This window comes from Phacochoerus africanus, chromosome 8, assembly GCF_016906955.1.
Source record: "Phacochoerus africanus isolate WHEZ1 chromosome 8, ROS_Pafr_v1, whole genome shotgun sequence".
Lineage (NCBI taxonomy): Eukaryota > Metazoa > Chordata > Mammalia > Artiodactyla > Suidae > Phacochoerus > Phacochoerus africanus.
In genome coordinates, this window is record NC_062551.1 from 116,697,068 (window position 1) to 116,722,969 (window position 25,902).

The following is a 25,902-nucleotide window of genomic DNA, read 5'->3' on the forward strand; positions in this document are numbered from 1 at the left end:
AAGAAGTTTTTCCTAAAAACTCCTATATAACTCCTACCTACATCTCATTAGAAATACCATGAGAAAGGGAAATTTGGAAATGAATTTTAGCCTGACACACTTCCATCCAACTAAAATAAGGAGTCTACTATTAAGAATAAGGATAATACTAGAATTCTTACACACAGTGGAGAAATGGGATGCCTTCAGCACAACTGCTACTTTAGTAACATAAACTGTTAGAGACACTTTGGAGAGCAATGTGATTTGATCTAATGAAATTGAAAATGTATATAACCCATGATTCAGTAAATATTCCACTAGATATATAGCCAAGAAAAATTCACACACAAATAAAGGAGAAGCATGATCATGGATGCTTATTGTCTAGAGTTAAATCAGCATTATAGCCAAAAATGGGAAACAACTCAGATGACCAAGAGAAAGTGGTAAATATTAAATTATGAGCTATCTATTTAATGGAACATAGCAAATAAAATGTCTAAGCTAAATCCATATGTATCAAAAGTAGCTTGATCTCCAAAATAATGTCAGATTAAAAAACAAGTTGCAGAAAGTTATACAATGTTTGATAATATGAAAAACAATATCACATAACGTGCATAAATATATACGTATGTATAAAATTATTCAAATTTTGCTTAGAAACAGAATTTCATGATGAGGTAGTTTTGGAGAATGAAGGATGAAAATTAAATGAATACAGGGGACACAATGACTTAATTTATTAACTTTAAATATCAAAAAAAATATGATACAAAGTTAAATTTGTTCACTTAGTGGTAGTTAAAAATAATTTATTTTTCTCTAATATGAGCCCAAAATAGGAGAACTAAGTGTTAATTACCAAAAAGATTTAATATTTCAGTTACATATTTCATCAACAATGAAATTGACTGATATATTCTATCTACATTCTTTCTCAGTTTGATTTATAGCTTCAAATAAAACCATAGTGTTTTAAATCGCTAAAACTGTATTGGTAGACTGACTAAACATCATTACTATTCCTCAGTTTCAAAGTAAAGGAAGAAGACACAATTTAAATTAATGCCCATTGACTATTTTGTGTATAGCTTAATTCCTTTAGGAAATAAATAGCAAGTCAATTTTCAACGAGAATGAAACCTTTAAAGATATGCTAATTTATTATAGTTGAAAATTTTATAACTAAGCAACAATTTGTAAAATGCACAGCCATTTTTTTCACTTACCTCAAATTTTTTCTGATAATATTCCCTCAGAGCTTCAAGGTCCTGGTCCCGCTTTGCGAGCAGTAGGGGGCGATGTTTATTCATGTAGTCTATGTCTGCTTGAAGCTTTGCATTTGCTTCTTCTAATTTCCTCTTTTGCTCCTCAAAATGTTTTAGTTGACGAGTTTTATCTTCAAGGTGCCATCGTAATTCTATAATATCTCTCAAAAAGGCCTCATGTTCTAGACACAGAATAAGAAAAAAAGAAAATTAGATTTTAAAACAAAAGTTCCAAGACATCTTTACTTCATAATAAATATGAAATACTTTAGTTTCAGAAATTACTTATCTGTGATCTTGCCATGTCTAAAATAAGTTTAGTATTGTACTATAAAATTGCTTTCTTCATTATCAAAGGGATTAAACTATATAAAAATCACTTGAAAATTATATATAAAATTAATTTACAAAATAATGTTTATCTACAAAAAAATGAAGATTATGTTGAAAACAGAATAATCTCATTCACAACAGCAAAATTAAAACATTAAAATGCATTAGTCTAGTAATAAACAGTATGAGTTTTATAAGGCCAAGAGGAAGAAAATGACAAAACGCTGTCAAAAAATAGAAAAGGAAATTTGAATAAATGATAAAAAATTTGTTCTGTACAAAAATATTCGAAATTATAAATATGGAAATTTCCCTCAATTAATTGACATATTTAATTGTCAATTAACAGACTAGAATAATTTTAGAGAAACTAGATAAAAGATTTCTTCATTAAGTAAATTTTCAAGGTTAACCCAACCTTGAATTCTTGGAATAAAATTAGGTTGGCTAGCTTGGGGTTCTTTTCATCTTTTTTTAATAATTTCTTGGTGGATTTTTGCTGATGAATTCACTGAGGATATTTTGCATTTATATTCATGATTCTGGCCTGTAATGTTTCATATCTGTACTATCCTCATCTAATTTGCTTTATAATTTATGCTAGCTTCTTATACTAGGTGTAGTTTCTTTTATTTCTGTTCGCTAAGATCTTGTGGAAGTTTTAAACTTCACGAAAAGTTCTATTGGCTTAATATGTATGTATGAATTTTGCAGGGAAGTATTTTTAGTTATTAAGTCAAAATCTTTCCTTTAATGGCTATATGTATATTTTGGTTATCTATTTATTCATCAACCCATTTTTTTCTGTGAATTTGTCTGGAGTTTTAATAATATTCTAAGACTTTTGTTCTGAATATTTTCATTATTATTAATCATTGTTACATTTTTATATACCAGTTTCATTCCTAATTGGATTTTCTCTGTTCTTGATTAAGCCTGCTATCGATTTTCCATTATTCTCTTTTTTTCATTCCTCTCTTTTAACTGAGCCAACATTTAACTCTGTGTTAGAATGGCAGTGAAGCACGAGGCAGAGGCTGGAGCAATGAGATTGCAAGCAGAGTTATTGACCAACAGAGTGGTCTGGAGCTCTGAGCAAGCAAAACTCAGGCTCCCCCTTGCAGGGGAGTGCTTGGGTTTTTAGACACGGGTCCTTTTGTTGAGCCATGTAGTCTGTGGACTTGGGGCTATCTTTGTCTTTGGAAATTCATTTGTTATATGGGTTTGTTCTATATGAAGGAGTCTGCAAGTCTGGATTCAGCTGGGTTATGCTGATTTTTTGTCCTTTTAGGCCTTGTTTCACTTCCCACTTAAGATTCTGCATATCTTCTGAGTTATATATATCATTAGTTAAGTATTTTGTTACTGGTTTTCTGTTTTTTTTTCCCTTTTTATTTATTTTGGTTTTATTTTTCTAAATTCTAAAGTCATATATTTCAATAACTATGAATCCACCTCTTTTCTGATATAATAAAAGCTATTAATTTTCCTTTAAATAGCAATTTAGCTTTCTTCACTCATGAAAGACAATTTTAATAAGTCTTAATGGCATAAACGTTTTCTAATTACTTGAATTTGTGCAATGTTTGACACCATTCCCTTTTTTACTTTTTTATCCTAATTAAAACAATAGTATTTTTCTTTTAAGAAGTTAGTCACTATCTTGTTAAATATTACTATTATTATCTCCATGGTGATCTTCTATTAGTCAATCATACCTTCTCATTTTATACTCTATGCTTTTAACTATTTTATTTATTTTATCCTTCTCCTTATGTAGTTGTAATGCATGCATTCCATGTAATTTCCTCAAAGTTTACAGCTATTATGTTTTTCTTCCTTAGTCTAATAAGCCATCTAACCAATCACAGAGTTATTAATTTTGAGTTATATTTGTTTTCTTTTAAAAACAGTATCTTAGTCCTTACTTTTATTTTAAACTTCTCTTTTTAACATACCTGTTTATAAACATACCTGTTTTATAAATCTCATGTGTAATCAATACCTGACAACTTTCTGAATAAGATTCTGCTGTTTCTACCAACTCAAACTCATTGAATCTATACCTCTGTGTTTTATGATACTTGATACTGAGCTATTGTTTTATTCTGAAACTTTATCTAAGACAGTTCCCAGGTATCTAGATTAAAATTTCAGTCCTTCAGAAAAAAAAAAATCTGTCTTTATTCCTAAAGATGCCTGTTTTACTACCAACCCAAAGAGCATTTAAATAACATTCTCTACCTAACTCTATTCAGACATACATAGTAGAAATTTCAGTCACAAATCCATTTAGATTAGTACATTAAGAATTCTTAGCGAATATTGTTTGTTTTCCTCCACTGACCAAGCAAGACAAGCAACTTTCTTTGCTCTTCAATCTGAGCAACAGTTTATTCATTATTCACACTTATCCTGGGGATTGCAGACCTTTGGATTCTCAGCTCCATGTCATGACCTCTAATTGGACTTGTCATTTGGGTGAGCCTTATTTCCAGTCTCCTGTACCAACCAGATATGATCAAAATGGGAATCAAAGGACACTAGGGTTTCAGGGATTCCTCCAAGGCTAAACCTGACACTGATGCCTACTCATCTCCAAAAAATCCCATTCCAAACTTAAATGTAGGCTGTGGTGCATTTCTTAATTTATTTAAAGCTTGTCAGAGTATTTTAAAGAATTTTTAAAAATTAAAATACATGAAAAAAACCTGACAGTTGAAAAAAGAACTTTGGTATCATTAGTTTCTTCTTGGATTCACAGTAGAAATCATAGTTGGAAATTTCAATACCTTACTCTCAACAACTCAAAAAGAACTACACAAAAAATCAGAGGGAGAGACTTGAACAGCACCATCGACCAGCTTAAACCAACTCATTTATAGACACTCTACCTTTTAACAGAAGAATACACTTTAATTTTGACCATACATAGACTATTTGGCAAGATAGATTAAATGCTAGGCAATTTTTATTCTAAGTAACTTTAATGTGATAGAAATGTTTCTAAGCATAAGCAATTAAATTAGAAATCAACAGAAAAAAATTTTGGAAAAATCCCCAAATATTTGCTAATTAAACAACTTCTAAATAAATAACACATCAAAAAATCACAAAAGGATTTTTAAAATCTTTTTGACCTAATTAAACTCACTGCATATGAACATTCATGAAGTACAACTAACTCAATTCTTTTAAGTAAACTGTTTTTAAATGCCTATTCTAGAAAAGAAGGTATAAAATACATAACCAAAGTTTCCACTCCATGAAAAGAGAAATATTAGTTTAAATATTGTTTTGGGATTCCAAAACAAATATGAATTAAAAACCAGAAGAAATCAATTATATCAAAGCTGAAAAACAACAGAGGAATCAAGAAAAGCAAAAGTTAACTTTTTTGAAAGATCAACAAAATTGATGTACCTTTTAGTAGACCAAGAAAAAAAGCACAAATTACCAAAATCAAATAATCTTTGCTGTTTTACAGAAATTAAAATAACTGTAAGAGAATATCTTGAATAAGATTATGCCAGCAAATAAGACAATCAAAATGAAATTGACAAATTCTGCTGAAGACACAAATTATCAAAACCAACTCAAGAAGAAAAAGAAAACAGAAGAGACTCAAAACCAGTAAATAAATTGAATTAGCTATTAAAAATATGCTGACAACTTTGGATTTAGATGCAGATGAATAGAAAACTCATTAACTGGACCCTGGGCAGAAAAAGAATGACTTCAAAGAAATAAAAAAACCCAAACTTGAAACTTACGAAGATTTAGAGATCAAACTCAAGCTAAGAAGTTAATATGGTTACTGGTCTACAACCAGTAAAACTTCCAGGATCCTAACAGAGGCAAAAAAAGCAGTCTTCTATAGAAAATGCAGAGGAAGATGAGATCACTGTAAAATATGCAGAAACCATAGTAAAAACAACTCTGACTCAGTATAAGGAAGAATCAGCAGCAGCAAATTGCACCCCCCCCCCCACTGCCCTTTGGAATAAAGAGAGTCTCTTGTCACACTCATTTGTGATTTAGACATGTAACTTATTTTAGCCAAAGGATGTAACAGTTTTGAGTTACCATCTTGAGGGGCATCCTATCTTTCTACTCACTCTTTTGTCCTCTTGTCACTTGCCATGTAAAAACCATGGCCCTGGAAGCTGCTAGCAGATGAGGATAAGAGAAACATGAAGCTGGCCTGAACCCAACACACACTCTTGATCAATCCCATAAGATCTGCACCCTAAAGAAAATTCTCCTCTGCAGCCTGAAGAAGGTTCTCTGGAGACAACCCACAGACCCATAAGTGGTAAAAAAAAATTATTGTTTCAAGCTACTGAATTCCAAAGTGATTTGTTACAAAGTATTATTATAGTAACAGATGATTAACTCGTGACAAAACAATGTAAAACAGAACAAAATTAGGCTATTTAATATTCTATTAATTACTCAGAGCTTCCTCCATAGCAGAGGTACTCTTAAGAGCACACAGTTATTTTCATATCCATCCTTTCCGCAAGGTTAATCTCCACAACTCTCTCATGGACTTCCCTTCACCAGCCTTACTTTCATGTTCTTTCCAACTCCCTGATCCACTATGCAAATCCCTTTTGCCACTTCCCATCTATACCTCAGGCCAATTCTCCTCCAAGGTGATTTGCCTCCACCCTCCATACTGAGATTATAATATGGCAGCCCCCCAAATTATGTCAACATATCATTCAAATCCATTCATAAAACAGGGCTGTGATTTTTTTCTCTCCCTATTAGATGGTCCTAAAGAAGTATGCAGAGCCATAAATGTAAGTTAAGGGAAAGACAGAGAATCTATAGTAGCAGGTACAAGGAGGTACCAGGTGAATCTGAGTCATTAGTTTATTGGTGCCTTTAGAGGCTGCCTGGGTATAATATATATTTTTAATGTATAAGGACACGTTGCTATGCACATCCAATTTCATAATTTGCAGTATCATACATTACTCAATTCATGATGAAAAACTTATTTCTGGTTATCTTTTTTGGTAGGGAAAAAAAGGCATTTACTCAATTATTGTTTGCCAGTACCAAGGACTGTCACTTTGGAGAAGGTGGTACAGTGACCATGCAGAAAGGAAGGGACTCAGAGGTATAATACCTCAGCCTTACTCTTTTCCACCATCTCCCATGGTCTCTTGCCACTGATTCCCATTGGCTGAACCCAGAAGGAAGACAGCATACAAAAGATATCTTTTATGCAGTAATAAATAAGCCTCATGGGCTATAAAACAAAAGATACAAGCATTGGTGAGATGGTTATCGGGATGAATGAATCTGAAGGAGAAAACACAAGATATCTAGAAACAAGTAAAGTTTCATAAATTTACCCCCGAAATTATCAAAACTTCCACAAACACTGTACTTAATTAAGGAGATTATAAGTTTTTCTTGTCACATATGCTAGAGATTTTGAGGATCTAAAGACTAAAAAACATATAAATCTATAATTTTTTTTTTTTTGGTCTTTCTGTCTTTTTTGTTGTTGTTGCTATTTCTTGGGCCGCTCCCGCGGCATATGGAGGTTCCCAGGGTAGGGGTTGAATCGGAGCTGTAGCCACCGGCCTACGCCAGAGCCACAGCAACGCGGGATCCGAGCCGCGTCTGCAACCTACACCACAGCTCACGGCAACGCCGGATCATTAACCCACTGAGCAAGGGCAGGGACCGAACCCGCAACCTCATGGTTCCTAGTCGGATTCGTTAACCACTGCGCCACGACGGGAACTCCTAAATCTATAATTTTTAAACAAATAAAAGAAGTTTATAGATTATATCCTAAATATATCAATTTCAGGCAGAATATTCCTGAAAGCACATTATTTTTAGGAATACGTTACAAAGAGAAGACATTTAAGAAATACTTAGTGATAATAGTTATATTTCATTGCATATGCTGGCTAATTAAATGCAATAAAGCCGATGAACATAACTTTCAGTTTTGTTTTATTTTTTGGTTTTACGGCAGCACCTGTGACACATGGGGTTCCCTGGCTAGGCGTCAAATGGAGCTGTAGCTGCAGGCCTAGGCTATAGCCTTCACAACACTGGATCTGAGCCACATTTGCAACCTACGGCTTGTGGCAACACTAGATCTTTAACCCATTGAGTGAGGCCAGGGATCAAACCTACATCCTCCTAGAGACAATGTTGGGTCCTTAACTGGCTAGGCCACAATGGGAACTCAATAACTTTCAGTTTTTAAATAGATATTTAATAATACTGAATAAAAGGCAACTCAAGCAATAAATTATAAGCAATGTCAAGAATGTACTTCAAGGAGCTCCAGCAGTGGTTCAACTGGATCAGCAGTGTCTCAGGAGCACTGGGACGCAGGTTCAATCCCCACCACAGAACAATGGGTTAAGATTCAGTGTTGCTGTTGCTTACTTTGCGGCTGTAGCTCAGATCTGGTCCCTGGCCTGGGAGCTCCATGTGCCATGTGGCAACCAAAAAAAGAAAAAAAAAAGAATGTACATCATTCAAAATGCATTTATTAGGTTCCTAGAATGTGCACGCATATAACTCAGTTTAATTTTATTTTCATAAATCCTTATAAAATTCCATATAGACTTCTAAACTACAATATCCAATATATAATATAGAATACAAATTATAATATCTAATCTAATAAGGGCTATATGAGATTATACATAAATTGACTGTCAAAAAGTTAAATAAAATCGGCTCTCAACATTGACTTTTCTACTACTATTGACAAGGAAGAGCCTCCCAAACAATTAGGAAAATTGCAGATGGCTCTCTGTGGATGTGAGCATGAACCCACTCAACAATCTACCAGGATCCAGAATTTCCCAGGACGACAGTCTGACTATGGACTCGGTTGCCTCTAACACACCAGTATGTATGTATGTATTATATTTATAAATTACATACCTATGCTATCACAATGGAAGAAGATGAACACCATAAATTCTATTCAAACACCTTGTGAATCACAGCAAACTCTCTCCTAGCCTGAATGAATTTACTTTTGTAAACAGCTATAGATACCAAATATTTTATAAAATGCATTTATTTAAAATGTGGGTAAATAAAGGTCTACTCTTACCTGAATTTAAAATGTTTTTGCATAATTATTATACAGTTAGTGCTTTAGTAAAGGGTGACAAAGAGCATAGAAAAAGGCAGGATTAAATTTAGTCCCAGCCTCAGCTCTGGGCCCATTTTCTGCTTCTTGAGTTCTGCTTCGGAAAGGAGTGAATAAACAGTTTAAGCTGTGAGCTCGGTATTACTTTTAAAAAGAGGATACAGTAATGAAACCCATGTTTATTTTATTAAATGAACATAACTGAGGGACCATCTCATCTTTCCTTGCACCTTCCAAAGGGAGACTATGGCTTTAGAAGACTTCTAACTTCATAACAAAGGTCTATGAATGGAACAAAAGTGTCTTAGTTTAAATCATGGGTTATAAAGGAACCCTAATATAACCCATTTATAAAGCATGTGAATCCTGAATTTAAATTGTCACCCTATGATAACATAAAAAGCTTCCAGCCTCAGGCAGGATCAGGCGGTCTGGCACGCTTGATAAAAACAGGTTTTGGAGAATAAAAAGTTCAATACCTTTAGATTGTTTAATGCTTGACCATAGATCCCCCACTCTGTAATCTAAAAGACGTAGTTTCCTTTTTAAACGTGTTACCTGCATGACTCGGAAACATCTTAAGTTTCGCTGTCTGCTAGAAGTTCCCAGAGCAAATTTACTATTCAGTTCTCAAAAGCAGATGCACGCAGTTCCTAAAATATCACTTAGAACTATTTCATTTTCCAGAGTTCCCCTTGTGGCTCATCAGTAACAAACCCGACTACTATCCGTTAGGACACAGGTTCGATCCCCAGCCTCACTCAGTGGGGTAAAGGATCCAGTGTTGCTGTTAGCTGTGGTGTAGTTCAATCATGGCTGCTATGGTTGTGGTGCAGGTCAGCAGTTTCAGCTCCGATTCAACCCCTAGCCTGGGAACTTCCATCTGCCATGGGTGAGGCCCTAAAAATGACTGAAAAAAAAAAAAAAAAAAAAAAAAAGAACGCTTTCACTTTCTAGTATTTAAAGATGTGAGTGATGACACCAACTGCCAATCACTTTAAATTTCTAGTAACTTTTTCCCATTTTATGTTCTTGCCTCCCTTGTCAAAGATTAATTGACCATAGGTGTCAGGGTTTATTTCCGGATTCTCTATTCTGTTCCATTGGTCTGTCTGTCTGATATTATAGTTATTATAGGAAATATGTACCAAATGTTTGCATGCCCCTTGGATACCACAAATTCCATGGAATTTCCAACAAACACCAATGACAGCAGGTCCATGTTTGCTCAGTGCAGTTCCAACCTAGGCCTTTAAACTCAGCATTACCATTAATAGTATCTGCTGTGCATGCAAGATAATGTTCACTCTAAACAGAGATTTTTTTTTTTACTCAGAGCTTAATGAATCATCCACACTTCTCTAATAAAGTAAATGGCAGTATGAAAAAGCCTTATTATTACCATTCTGCACAGCCAAAGGGATTTCTTGAAGTTTCCAGATTGACCAAGAATCAATTTTCATGTTAATCTTTTTCTTTCTTGATTTTTGTTGTTTTAAAGCTTCTTCAGCTTCAGCACGGTCAGTTTCCAGACTTTTAATGAGATAGATGGCCTCTGATAGCAATGTTTCCATTTCCTGCTTTAATTCTGGATACTTTTCATCTTAAAAGAGAAATATGCATTCACATTTATTAATGAATCAGTCTACAAGCTGGATGGCAAAAACATGGATACTAGCTGTGTTACTATCTTTTTAATATTTATGTATGAAATAAAAGAATTTCAGAAAAATTAATTAGCCTTTCAAAGATAGTTTTATTATAATACAATCATAACATTAACCATAATATTTGAAAACAGATTTTGAAATGAATAGTTTATAAAGCAATTCAAATAGCTAAGTCTCAGCTAATACCTTCATGTATAATATTTTTTTCTAAAGGGAAAACACATTCTATCCACAAGCTATATTATAGAGCTTTATTTTGAAATTATGTTTGTGTTTCCTCCTACTCTATGAGAAAAGCAAATCATAATGATTACATCAGATAAATACTGAAAATCCGCAGATGGTTCCTAGAAAAAAGGCGCTTTATATTCTTTATCTTATCAGATAAAAACATCCCTAGTTATCCTTGCCAGAAATTCATCTTTGTTTCCAAATTCTATTTATGCAGTTATAATACAAATTAACTCCTTTATGAGAGATATTTGTGATTCCTAGTTCACAGCTCAGGAATGATATGGTTTAATGTTAACAAAATGATTAATATGGGAATTCATTCATCTATCTATGCAAGAAATGGGTAGAGGACCCAAACAATTAAGAATAAAAAGTGTCCAAAATATTGTAGAATTTGAAAACTGAATACTTATATCTGGAATCTAATATACAGCACTAATGAACCCTTCCGCAGAAAACAAACTCATGGACTTGGAGAACAGACTTGTGGTTGCCAAGGGGGAGGAGGCGGGAGTGGGATAGACTGGGAATCTGGGAGTACTAGATGCAAACTGTTGCCTTTGGAATGGATAAGCAATGAGATCATACTGTATAGCATGGGGAGCTATATTTAGTCACTTGTGATGAAGCATGATGGAGGACAATGTGAGAAAAAGAATGTATATGTGTGTGAGAGAAATACTGGGTCACTTTTCTGTATAGTAGAAAATTGACAGACACTGTAAACTATAATGGAAAAAATAAAAATCATCAATTAAAAAGAAAGAAAACTTAATAGAAACTGTACATTCTATGGAGTTCCTGTCGCAGCTCAATGGATAATGAATCTTACTAGGAACCATGAGGTCTCCAGTTCGATCCCTCGCTTTGCTCAGTGGGTTAAGGATCCGATATTACTGTGAGCTGTGGTGTGGGTTGCAGATGTGGCTTGGACCCCGCATTGCTGTGGCTCTGGCAGAGGCCAGCAGCTACAACTCTGGTTTGACCCCTAGCCTGTGAACCTTCATATTCCATGGGAGCGGCCCAAGAAAAGTCAAAAAGACAAAAAAAAAAAAAAAAAGAAAGAAAAAAGAAAGAAAAAAAGAAACTGTACATTCTAGGTAATACGCTCTTTCCCTGGAAATAGATCAGTAAGAAGACAGATATGAGTCCCATTCTGTTGAGACTGATACTTGTACACAGTGGTTTTTGCCAAAATGTGACATGATGAGATGACATAAACAAACAAAGTATCAGCAAAGGCAAAGCACCCAAAGAGCTGAGGCTGGAGGAAAAAAAGTTAAACTGATCAAGAAAGGCAACTAAGAGACCTTCATTTTATTTTGTTTTGCTTTACTTTTTGGACAATAAAGACTGATTTTTTTTTTTGTTGTTGGAAGGTAGTATTCATAATGGTTATTAGGGAAAGCTCAGCACTTACTCAGTTTCTATTTCTAACTTAATCTCCTTGCCAAAGAAATTCAGTGTGTGGCTGAAAAAAAATTCCTGAGAAACAGGTTTTTCTATTGTAATGAATAAAATTATCTTTCTCTGGCCTGGTCTTTTACTTTGGCTACATTATTTGGTCTATGGTACTCAATTTTGAAATTCTACAATATCTTGGACATGTTTTATTCTTAACTGTCTGATTTTTACGACAACATACACATTGAACACTGTGATCTCCAGCCAACACATGATCATTCAATTTCTATAACAAGATTTCAGTTTGAAACACATTAATGCCACTTAAAACTAAAGCACTCTTGGAGTTCTCTAGTGATGTTGTGGCTTACAAATCCAGCATTGTCACTGTAGCAGCCTGGGTTGCTGCAGTGACACAGGTTCAATCTGTGGCCAGGGAAGTTCCACATGCTGCAAGAGTGGCCAAAATAAATAAATTAATTATAGCACTTCTGATGTATATATATATGTGCTCTACAAAAGGTGTCCATTATGTTTGTGTGAGATGTCTTTTATATCATTTTTATGATAGCAGTCTAAAATAAATGCTATGTGTATAACTTAAGGTACATCCAATTCATTCTATTTAAAGCTCTCTGAATTTTTTCCACAATATCACCTCGATTAGTTTTACTATTTCACATTAAGTGAGCAACCACCTGCATTTTGTACTAGCATATTTAAACACAAAAAAATTTTTGCGAGAGATGGGATTAAGATGGCAGACTAGAAGGACTGAAGCTCAACTTCTCTCCTAAAAACAACAAAATTCACAAATAAAGCCTGAGCAATCTTCACCCAAATGGACTGGAAACCTTAAAAAAGATATCCTACTCCAGAAGACAAAGAGGAGGACACATCAAGAGGTAGGAAGGGTGATTTCACCATATAAAAAACCCCATACCTTTCAGGTGGGAAGCCCCACAGATGGAAACTAACGGGTTCACAGAGACTCACCTACAGGAGTGAGAGTTCTGAGCCCCACATCAAACTCTCACGTGTGGGGATTAGGCTGGGAGAAAGAGCCCCTGGAGCATCTGGCATTGAAGGCCAGTGGGGCTTGTGCACAGGAGCTCCACGGGACTGAGGGAAACAGAGACCCCATTCTTTAAAGGCACACACAGATGTTCACGTGCATTGGGTCCCAGGGCAAAGCAAAGTCTCCATAGGAATCTGGGTCAAACCTGACTGCAGTTGTTGGGGGACATCCTGGGAAAACAGGGGTGAATGTGGCTTGCTGTGAGGGAAGGACATTGAAAGCAAAGCTCTCAGGAATATTCAGCAGCTAAGCCTTTCTCTGGAGGTGGCCATGTTGGGAAAACCTGGCCCCACCTGTCAGTCAGCTTTGAGAAGCCCCAGGGCAAGCAACAATCCAGGTGGGATCACAGCCCTGCCCCTCAGTAAACAGGCTTCCTAAAGACCCCTCAGGCACACAGCTGCCTCTAATCCCATCCAGAGACTAAGCCCCACCCATCAGAGGGATTAGAATCAGCTCCACCTACCAGTGGGCAGGCATAAGTCCCTCCCATCAGGAAGCCTACAGCAAGCCGGACTTCAGCCAGAAGGGAGGCAGACACCAGACGTAAGAGAGGCTACAACTCTATTATCTGTAAAAAAGGTCAACACACCAAAAACCTATAAAAATGAAAAGACAGAGAACTATAACTCAGATAATGGAGAAAGGAAAAACCCCAGAAAATCAGAAAGGTGATGAGGACATTCTCAGCCTCCAGGAAAAAGACTTTAGATTGTTGATGCTGAAGATGATGCAGGACATTGGAAATAAACCGAAGGTAAAGATGGATAACTTACAGGAAACACTAACCAAAGAGATACAAGCTATAAAACTTAAACAAGAAGAGATGCAAAATACAATAACTGAAATAAAAAATTCACTAGAAGCAGCTAACAGCAGAATACAGGAGGCAGAAGAACAAATAAGCGAGGTGGAGGACAGATCAGTAGAAATTAAGGATGCAGAACAGAAAAGAGAAAAAATATTGAAAACAAATGAAGTGAGTCTTAGAGAACTCTGAGACAATGTTAAGTGCACCAACATCTGTATTATAGGGGTGCCAGAAGGAGAAGAGAGAGAGAAGGAGACAGAAAAAATATTCATAGAGATAATAGCCAAAAATTTCCCTAACATGGGAAAGGAACCATTCACTCAAATCCAGGAAGCACAATGAGTACCATATAAAATAAACCCTAGGATGAATACACTGAGACACATACTAATCAAACTGACCAAAATTAAAGATAAAGAGAAAACCTTGAAAGCAGATAGGGAAAAGAAACAAATAACATACAAGGGAACCCCAATCAGGTTATTGGCAGATTTTTCAGCAAAAACTCTTCACACCAGAGGGAGTGGCATGATATACTTAAAATGATGAAAGGAAAAAACCTCCAACCAAGATTACCCTACCCAGCAAGGCTCTCATTCAGATTTGAAGGAGAAATCAAAACCTTCACAGACAATCAAAAGCTGAGAGAATTCAGCAACACTAAACCAGCCTTACAACAAATACTAAAGGAACTTCTCTAGGCAGAAAAGAAAAGACAGAAACAGGAAACAAAAATACCACAAATGACAAGGCTCACCAGTAAAGGTATATATACAGTAAAGATACAAAAACATCCATGCACAGTTATACCACCAAAATCAGAAATCATGAGAAGAGATGGGTACAAATGCAGGACACTGGAAATGAACTTGCAATTAAGAGAACAACAACTTAAAACAATCTCATATACATATAGACTCATATCAAAACTTCAGAATAACTGCAAACCAAAAATCTACAATTGATACACAAACAAATAAGAAAAATCAACTCAAATACAACACTAAAGATAGTCATCATACCAGAAGAGGAGAGAACAAGAGAAGAAGGAAAGAAAAAAGAACAACAAAAACAAATCCAAAGCAATTAATAAAATGGCTATAAGAACATACATATCAAAAATTACCTTAAATGTTAACGGACAAAACGCTCCAACCAAAAGACATAGACTGGCTGAATGGATACAAAAACAAGACCCGTATATATGCTGTCTTCAAGAGACCAACTTCACTTCTAGGGACACACACAAATTGAAAGTGAGAGGATGGAAGAAAATATTTCATGTGAACAGGAATCAAAAGAAAGCTGGAGTAGCAATATTCGAATCAGACGAAATAGACTTTAAAATAAAGATAACTTTAAGAGACAAAGAAGGTCATTACATAATGATCAAAGGATCAATCCAAGAAGAAGATATAACAATTTTAAATATCTACGCACCGAACATAGGTTCACCACAATATATAAGGCAACTGCTAACAACCTTAAAAGGACAAATCAACAATAACACAAACATAGTGGGGGACTTTAACACCCCACTTACAGCAAAGGACAGATCAACCAGACAGAAAATCAATGAGGAAACACAAGTCCTGAATGATGCATTAAACAAGATGTACTTAATATATATTTATAGGACCGTCCATCCAAAAGCAACAGAAATACACATTCTTCTCAAGTGCACATGGAACATTCTCTAAGAATGATCACATCCTGGGCTACAAATCCAACCTTGGTAGCTTTAAGAAAATTGTAATCATATCAAGCATCTTTTTGACTACAACACTATATGACTGGAAATCAACAACAAGAAAAAAATCTGCAAAAAACACAAACACGTGGAGACTAAACAACATGCTACTAAACACCAATGGATCACTGAAGAAATCAAAGAGGAAATTAAAAATTCCTACAAGCAAATGACAACAAAGATATGACACTCCAAAACCTATGGGTTGCAGCAAAAGCAGTTCTAAGAGGAAAGATTACACCAATACAAGCACACCTCAGGAAACAAGGAAAAGCTCAAATAAACAAGGTAACTTTACATCTAAGGCAGCTCGAGAGTGAAGAACAGACAAGACCTAAAGTTAGTAGAAGGAAAGAAATCGTAAAGATCAGAGCAGAAATCAATGAAATAGAAACAAAGAAAACCATAGAAAAGATCAATGAAATGAAAAGGTGGTTCTTCCAAAACATCAACGAAATTGATAAACCCTTAGCCAGACTTATCAAGCAAAAAGAGAGAGGACTCAAATCAATAAAATTTGAAATGAAAAAGGAAAACACTGAAAAATGGACACCACAGAAATAAAAAGGATCATAAGAGACTACTATATGCAACTATATGCCAATAAAACAAAACCTAGAAGAAATGGACAAATTCTCAGAAAAGTACAATCTTCCAAGACTAAACCAAGATGAAAGAGAAAAGATGAATGGACCAATCACAAGAACTGAAATTAAAACTGTGATGAAAAAACTTCCAGCAAACAAAAGTCCAGGACCAGATGGCTTCACAGGTGAATTCCATCCAACATTTGGAGAAGAGCTAACACTGATCCTTCTGAAACTAGTCCAAAAAATTGCAGAGGAAGGGACACTCCCAAACTCATTCTATGAGGTCACCATCACCCTGATACCAAAACCAGACAAAGATACCACAAACAAAGAAAACTACAGGCCACTTTCACTGGCGGACATTGAAGCAGAAATCCTCAACAAAACACTAGCAAACCGCATCCAACAGTACATTAAAAGGATTGTATATCATGACCAAGTGGGATTTATCCCCAGGGATGGAAGGATTCTTCAATATCCGCAAATCCATCAGTGTGATACACCACATTAACAAACTGAAGAATAAAAACCATATGATCCTCTCAATAGACACAGCAAAAGCCTTTGACAAAGTCCAACACAATTTCTGATAAAAACCCTTCAGAAAGTGGGCATAGCAGGAACCTACCTCAACATAATAAAGGCCATATATGAGAAGCCCACAGTGAACATCATTCTCAATGGTGAAAAGCTGAAAGAATTCCTGCTGAGATCAGGAATAAGACAAGGATGTCCACTGTCACCACTGGTATTCAACATAGTTTTGGAAGTCCTAGGCATGGCAATTAGAAGAAAAAGAAATAAAAGGAATCCAAATTGGAAAGGTAGAAGTAAAACTATCCCTATTTGCAGATGACATGATACTATACCTAGAGAATCCTTTTAAAGACTCTACCAGAAAACTGTTAGAGCTCATCCACGAATTTGGCAAAGTCACAGGATACAAAATTAATACACAGAAATCGACTGCATTTCTATACACTAACAATGAAAGAGCAGAAAGAGAAATTAGGGAAGCAGTCCTGTTTACCATCACATCCAAAAGAATAAAATACCCAGGAGTAAACGTACCTAAGGAGACAAAAGACCTGTACTCTGAAAATTATAAGACACTGATGAAAGAAATCAAAGATGACACAAATAGATAGAAGGATATACCATGCTTGTGAATTGGAAGAGTTAATATTATCAAAATGACTATATTACCCAAGGCAATCTACAGATTCAGTGCAATCCCTATCAAATTACCAAGGACAGTTTTCACAGAACTTCAACAAGGTATTTTAAAATTGGTTTGGAAACATAAAAGACCCAGAATAGCCAAAGACATCCTGAAAAAGAAAAATGGAACTGGAGGAACCAGGATCCCGGACTTCAGACTATACTACAAAGCAACAGTCATCAAAACCCTGTGGTACTGGCACAAAGACAGAAATACTGATCAGTGGAACAGGACAAAAAGCCCAGAAGTAAACCCATGCACCTACAGCCAACTAATCTATGACAAAGGAGGCAAGACTATATACAATGGAGAAAGGACAGCCCCTTCAATAAGTGGTGCTGGGAAAACTGGACAGCCATATGTAACAGAATGAGATGAGAACACTTCCTAACACCACACACAAAAGTAAACTCAAAATGGATTAAAGACCTAGATATAAGACCAGATACCACAAAACTCTTAGAGGAAAACATAGGCCAAACACTCTCTGACATAAACGACAGCAACATCTTAGATCCACCTCTTAGACTATTGATAAAAACAAAAATAAACAAATGGGACCTAATCAAACTTAAAAGTTTCTGCACAGCAAAGGAAACCCTAAACAAAACGAAATGACAACCCACAGAATGGGAGAAAATCTTTGCAAATGAATCGACTGACAAGGGATTAATCTCCAAAATTTATGAACACCTCCTGCAGCTCCATACCAAAAAAAACAAACAACACCATCAAAAAATGGGCTGAAGATCTAAACAGACAATTCTCCAAAGAAAACATACAGATGGCCAAAAAACACATGAAAAGATGTTCCACATCACTGATTATTAGAGAAACGCAAATCAAAACCACTCTGTGGTACCACCTTTCACCGGCCAGAATGGCCATCATCCAAAAGTCTACAAACAATAAGTGCTGGAGAGGGTGTGGAGAAAAAGGAACCCTGTGACATTGGTGGTGGGATTGTAAATTGGTGCAACCACTGTGGACAACAGTATGGAGAGTCCTCAGAAAGCTAAGCATAGAATGACCATTTGATCCAGCAATCCCACTCCTGGGCATCTACCCAGAGAAAACCATGACTTGCAAAGACACATATACTCTGATGTTCATTGCAGCACTATTTGCAAGAGCCAAGACATGGAAACAACCTAAAAGTCTATCGACAGAGGAGTGGATCCAGAAGAGGTGGTACACATACACAATGGAATATTACTCAGCCATTAAAAGCGATGAAATACTGGTATTTTTTAGCAACATGGATGGACCTAGAAATTATCATGCTAAGTGAAGTCATCCATACAATGAGACACCAACATCAAATGCTTTCACTGACATGTGGAATCTGAAAAAAGGACAGACTGATCTTCTTTGCAGAACAGATGCTGACTCACAGACATTGAAAATCTTACGGTCTCTGGAGGAGACAGTTTGGGGGTTGGGGTCATGTGCTTGGGTTATGGGATGGAAATCCTGTGAAATCAGATTGTTATGATCATTATACAACTACAGATGTGATAAACTCATTTGAGTAATTAAAAAATAAATAAATAAATAAATAAATAAATTTTTCTCATCCTGGTACTGTCTTGTATTTGAGTCAAATATACATGTTTATAATGAACATAACTGTAGTTAATTTAATTGTTATTTTGACCATTGATACATTGATATTTTCTCCTAGAATTTTTCATTTGAAAAATTAAGAAGTAATGAATTAGGTTTTCTTTTTCATTATAAATGGAAAATAGTTAACTCAGAGCCTCACTATGAATGACAGTGTTAAATAACAAAATATTCATGCTTTTAAAAGTCCTGGAGTACCCAGGTGGCCTGTTAAGGATTTGGCATTGTCACTGCTGTGGCTTGGGTGACTGCTATTGTACAGTTTCAAACCCTGGCCTAGGAATTTCCATATGCCATGTGCATAGACAAAACAAAAACAAAAACAAAATTAACCAAATAGAAAGTCCTGTTATCCTTCACTAAAAGAAGGTGTTTTAACAAATTTGGGGGGCAAAGGTAGGAGGACATGTTTAATATAATGTCAAGGATATATTCAAATATTATGTTGAAATAATTTTAACACAAATTTTATACCAGTATATAAATTACTATACATTTACACTTATAAATTGTGACAAGATTATCCTTAACTTAGAGTAGAGGTATGATGTCTTATATGGTAGCCATGAACCACATGTGACTACTTACATTTAAATTTTAACATTAAACTTAATTAAATTCCTCAGTCACTAGCCACATTTTAAGTCCTGAACAAGTGTACGTGGTTAGTAGCTACGCTACTGGACAGAGAAACATGGAACACCTCTATTATCATGGAAAGCTCTACTGGACAACTAACTGAAGTACAGTTAGTTCTTGAGAAGTGCACATTGTCTACTCAGCAGTATATGGTAAGTAACAGTCATTAATAAATATTTATTGAATAAATGTTTCATCAAATAATACAGAAGTCTCTTTCCTTAGACTCTAATAAGAATTAAAAAAAACTTTTACACATGATTCTTGTGAAAATTAGAAACATATAAATGAAAAGCAAAAGAGCTTTTAAATGTAATTATACTTATCTGGAATATGGTATAACATTACCTCTCAATTCTTCTGGTTTGACTTCTTTCACTGGTGTAGCAACCCTTCCATCTTCTTTCAGGTCTTTCATGGAAGAAGTTCTGCTCCTTCATAATGGGAAAGAAGCAAGCAATTAACAAAGAAAGGTTGTACTTAAAGTTAGTAAAACAAATTTTAGGTGAGGCTTTTACACTGAATTTTAAATGTCTGTGGTGAAACTTACAATACATATTAAGGTATTATAGAGAGAGATAAATATTGCAAAATTCTAATTGGCAATGGGTTTTATACTTCATGGTAAATTAATAGAAATTTAAAATTTGTTGCAAATGACTTGAAAATTTTTGAGAGAATAGCAAAGCAGTGTTTTTCAAATGAAATTAGTCTTTTCTAGAAAGTGTTGCTATAAGAAAAAAAGAGTTTACTGAAAATTATTTAAAAGCTATTTCTCTAATAACAATTTAGCAGTTTCTGGGAAGCCAATATAAAATGCAAGAAGCAAAAGTACTATTTCATATTTAAAGTTAATGAGGTTTTAGGAAAATGCCCAAATTAAAATGTTAATGTTATATCTTTTTCAGAGCATCTTTCTAGTTAGAATTCTATATAGTGAATAATGAAATATTTCTCATTATCAGTATTTCTCTGGTCCAATTCTTGACTCTTAGACTAGTTTTCACTGTATTTAAAAATAAGTGCTCTTCCTCTTATAAAAGTTCTAAGATAATAGGTATTAACAATAAAGCCCGAAGTTTCATTTTACACATGTTGTAGCATGTATCAGAACTTCATTTTTTTTTTTTTTTCAGGGATGCACCTGCAGAATATGGGAGTTTCCAGGCTAGGGGTTGAATCAGAGCTACAGCCACAGCAATGCCAGATTTGAGCCACATCTGCAACTATACCACACCTTAGGGCAACGCTGGATCCTTAACCCACTGAGCAAGGCCAGAGATCAAACCCACATCCTCATGGATACTAATCGGATTCTTAACCCTGTGAGCCATAACGGGAACTCCATTACTTTTTATACTTTAGTAACATCACACAGTTCAAATATATACCACTCAATTAATTTATGAGTCTATTGAAGGATTTGAGGTTGTTTCCACCTTTTGGCCATTGTGAACACTGATGATATGAAAATTCAGATATGTTTTTGTTTGAACATCCGTTTTGAAATCTTCTGTGTATATACAGTGGCATGACATTGTTGGGTCATATGGTAATTGTAGTTTTAACCTTTCGAGGAACTACCGAAATGTTTTTTGCAGTAGCTGAACCATTTTATATTCCCATCAGCAATGTACAAGGGTTCCAATTTTCAGTAAGAGTGGCAAGATTGGGCATCCTTCTCTTGTTCCTGGTCTTAGGTTGAAAACTTTCAGTCTATACCACTACGTATAATTGCAGTCAAGAGTTTCTCATAAATATCTTTTATCATGTTTTGGAAATTCCCTTTCAATTCTAGTCTTTCGAGTGTTTTCATCATGAAAAGGTGTTAGATTTTCCACATGCTTTCAACATCAATTGAAATTTCACATGATTTTTCCCCACCTCAATATATTACTGTGGTATATTACATTAACTGTTTTTTGTATTTTGAACCACTCTTACATTCCTATGATAAAACTTACTTGGTCATGATATGTAATTCTATTAATATGTTGCTGGATTCATTTTGCTAGTATTTTGATGAGAATTTTTGCATTTATATTTGTTAAGTCATTGGTCCACCTTTCCTTTCTTGTGATGTCTTCATCTGGCTTTAGTTGCGGGGAGCCAAGGAGATACAGGAGGCCAAGGAAGGAAACTAGCCTGATGGCACAGTTCCTAAGGCAGGGTTCCTAACAGAGGAAAAAAAGCCTACCCGCCGGCACAGTTCCAAGGGCAGGTTTAGAAATAGGGAAAGGGGCTTACCTGGCGGCACAGTTCCGAGGGCAAGTTCTAAAAATAATGAGGCTCACCTGCTAACCCGACAACAACGGCTACAATAACAAAAATGAAGGCTTTGCACAATAGTGCAAGAATAAAAATTGCTTCTTGGAAAATTCAGTCTTTCCTGTTATTTACTTATTACTCAGCCTTTTCTGTTATTTGTTTGTTATTTTTCTATATTGTTTTGTGGTTCAATAAAATTGAAACAACAAAAATTGGAACAGTAATAAAATAATAAGAGTTTCACTTTGGTGAAATCCCCCCTATTCAGATCTAATGTAAGCAAAAACAAAGTGTTCATTGGTTTGTTACAAGTACGAATAGGTTTTAGAGTTAGGTCACTGTGGAGTGTATAACAGATTAGACTAGGTTAGACGTACATTATTCTTGATGGAAAAAAAATAATCTTGCTTTTAATAAGTTTTGTAGGGAGCTTTTAAGTTTTAGAAAATTAAGTTGCTTTGATATATAAAATATTTTCTCACACTGTCCCCTGACCATAACGCTTTGAAGTTAGTACCCTAAGCTTTAATCTAAAAAATGAGTTGTAAATGTTAAATTCTTGTGCTTGTGACCTTTCTAGTTGTTAAAGATTAGCTTAAAACAATAATGGGTGGCACTTGCTAAGAGTAACCACAAGACGTTTTATACTGAATTGCCTTATTTTCATATAATGATTTTTCCATATAATGTTTTGTACCCATTATAATTTTACATGATGCATTGTATCTGTTAGTTTTAAATAAAATTCTTAGAACACAATGTATATCTACTATACCATGTAGTCTAAAATTTAACCTTTGAGAATATGATCTAAGCACTGTGATGTAAGTTACATTAAGCTGTCTATATAAACTGTTACCTATGCTAATAAAATTTGAGCAGTCCAGCGCCCTGAAAGAAGGGACAAAGAGGCTGTCTCCGTGTGCTTCACCAACACTGTCCATCCCCGGAGCGAATACCCTGGCTGCTGGAGCTGGACTCCGGCATTTAGTATCAGGGTAATGCTGACCTTAGAGAATGGGTTACAAAGTATTTCCTCATTTTCTACTTTTGAAGAGTTTGAGAAGATATGATATTAATTATTTTTTCAATGTTTAGTAAAATTCACCAATGAAGCCATCTGGTCCTGAATTTTTTTTTTTTTTTTATCTTTTTGCCTTTTCTAGGGCTGTTCCCTCAGCATATGGAGGTTCCCAGGCTAGGGGTCGAATCGGAACTGTAGCTGCCGGCCTACACCACAGCCACCGCAATGTGGGGATCTGAGCCATGTCTGTGACCTACACCACAGCTCACGGCAACGATGGATCCTTAACCCACTGAGCAAGGCCATGGATCAAACCCACAACCTCATGGTTCCTAGTCAGATTCGTTAACCACTGAGCCACGACAGACACTCCCTGACTTATTCTTTGCTAGGAGATTTTACTGATTCGATCTCTTTACTCATTACAGATCACTTTAGATTTTTTATTTCTCCCTGAGTCAGTTTTGATAGTTTCTAAGAATGTAATTATTTCATCTTTATTATCTAATTTGTTGTTCAAAGTATTATAAATTGTTCATAGTATCATTGTATAATCTTTATTTCTGCAAAATTTTCCAGTTTTATAATGAATTCAGAAATTCAAGTCTTTTTTTCTAGCTAAAGGTCTATGAATTTATTTGATCTTTTCAAAGAAACAACTTCTGTTTTCATTGAAAATTTTTGGTTTTTTTTAACCTTCTTTTTCTTTTATCTCTGCTCTAATCTTTGCTTTTTTTTTTTTTGCTAGCTTTACTCATTAGTTTCTAGTCCTTTAAGCTATAGAGTTAGGTTACTGGACCTGGAATCTTTTTAATGTAATCACTTATGGCTATATATTTCCTTCTAGGAACTGCTTTTACTTATATCATAAGTTTTGGTACATTGTGTTTTCATTTCATTCATCTCAAAGTATTTTCTATTATCCCCTGTGATTACGGATTGACTCATTGGGGTTTTTAGAGCATGCTGTCTAATTTATACATACATTTGCATTTTCTAGGTTTCCTCTTATTATTGATTTATAGTTTCATTGCATTGGGTCAAAGAAGATCCTTGGTATGAAATTAATATTTCCAATTTTTTGAGATTTTTTTTTAAGGTGGGTTAATAATATTCAATCCTGAATTATGATCAATGTGAATGTGAAAAAAATGTGTTTTCTATTGTTGCTGGTTAAGAGTACTATATAAGTCAATTAGGCCTAGAGAATTTTAATGCTGTGCAAGTCTGTTTCCTTACTGATATTTCTAGTTCTTTTATCCATTATTGAAAGTGGGGGTAATGAATTATCAAACTCTTATTATAGAACTGTCTACTTCTTCTGTCAGTTTACTTCATGTTTTGAGGTTATGTTCTTAAGTATGTGTAAGTTTATAATTTTTGTATCTTCCTGACGGAGTTATCCTTTTATCAAGATACCAAATATTCTTAGTCTCATATAATATATTTTGACTTAAAGTCTATTTTGTGTTGTATTAGTATAGCCACTCAAGTTCTCTTTTTGTTACCATTTTCCTGGAACATATTTTTCATCCTTTCACTTTCAACCTACTTGTGCATTTGCATCTCAAGTCAATCTCTTATAAACAGCATATAGTTGGATAATGTTTTCTTATCTATTCTACCACTCTCAATCTTTTAATAGGAGAGTTTAATCCATTTTCATTAAAGGAATTCCTGATAAGGACTTACTTATGCCATTTTGCTATTTGTTTTCTGTATTATTTTTATCTTTTTATTCTTTAATTTCTCCACAACTGCCCCTACCTTCTTTTGTGGCTAGTTGATTTTACTGCTTTAGTTTCCATCTTATTGGATTTCCCGCACTTTTTATTTGTTCATTTTTTGTGTCTTATTAGAGTTTTTCTTAGTGGTTCCTTGGAGATTATAATTAACCTCTTAAATTCATAAAATTTAAATTTGAATTAAAAATCAATGTAGTTTCAATAGTATTTAAAATCACATCCTTTACAGCTCTGCTTCCTCTCTTTATGTTGTCATTCTCACAAATTACACATTTATACATTGCGTACCCATTACTATAGATTTATAATTATAGTTTTATCTATTTTAATTAGATAGAAATATACAACAGATACATAATTAAAATGCAACTATACCTATTTTTGTATTTATCTTTGTAGCTACCTTTACTGTTATTTCTTCATATGAAATAACAAGTTACTGTCCAGTGCCCTTTCATTTCTGCCTAAAGGGACCACCTAAAGGATTTCTGATAGAAAAGGTCTGATAGTGATGGAGCTCCTCAGTTTTCGTTTATCTGGGAATATCTTAATATTTCCTTTATTTTTAAGGACACTTTTGCAGGATTCAGATTTTTTGTTTGAAAGGTTGTTTTCTTATAGCATTTTACATATGTTGTTCAACTGCCTTTTGTCCTCCATAATTTCTGATGAGAAACTGTCTTACTGTCTTATTAATTTTATTGAAGATCCCCAGCACATAATGCTTCTTTCAAGGTACTATGTTTGGCCCTGGCATTCAACAATTTGATGATGTCTTAGTGTGGACCTCTGAGTTTACACTGCTTGGAATTCATTGAGTTTATTGCAAGTATAGATTAATTTCTTCAATCAAATATGGAGAGTGTTCAGTCAATGTTTCTTTAAAAGTTCTTTCTCACCCTTTTTCTCTTCCCTGTCACTCTTGGACTCTGATTATGGGTAGATTTTTATTCTTGATTGTGTCCCTTGGGTTTGTTAGGTGCTGTTCATTTTTCTTTATTGTTTTGTCTTTTTGTTTCTCAGCCTGAATAATCTCAATTGATCTATCTTAAAGTTTACTGATTCTTTCTTCTGCCTGATAAAATTTGATGATGATCATCTCTAATTT

At 34.7% G+C, this 25,902-nt stretch overlaps 1 protein-coding gene across 1 annotated transcript in view; it reads right to left on the bottom strand.

Annotated features, from left to right (window-relative positions):
* Nucleotides 1-25,902, bottom strand: part of CCDC178 (coiled-coil domain containing 178) — a 425,098-nt gene that overhangs the window by 377,002 nt on the left and 22,194 nt on the right. The window contains exons 5-7 of the mRNA XM_047791472.1: nt 20,106-20,191; nt 10,139-10,339; nt 1,215-1,435 (exon numbers count right to left, since the gene is read on the bottom strand). Coding sequence (XP_047647428.1) covers nt 1,215-1,435; nt 10,139-10,339; nt 20,106-20,191 — 508 coding nt within the window. The remainder of the gene's footprint in view (nt 1-1,214; nt 1,436-10,138; nt 10,340-20,105; nt 20,192-25,902) is intronic.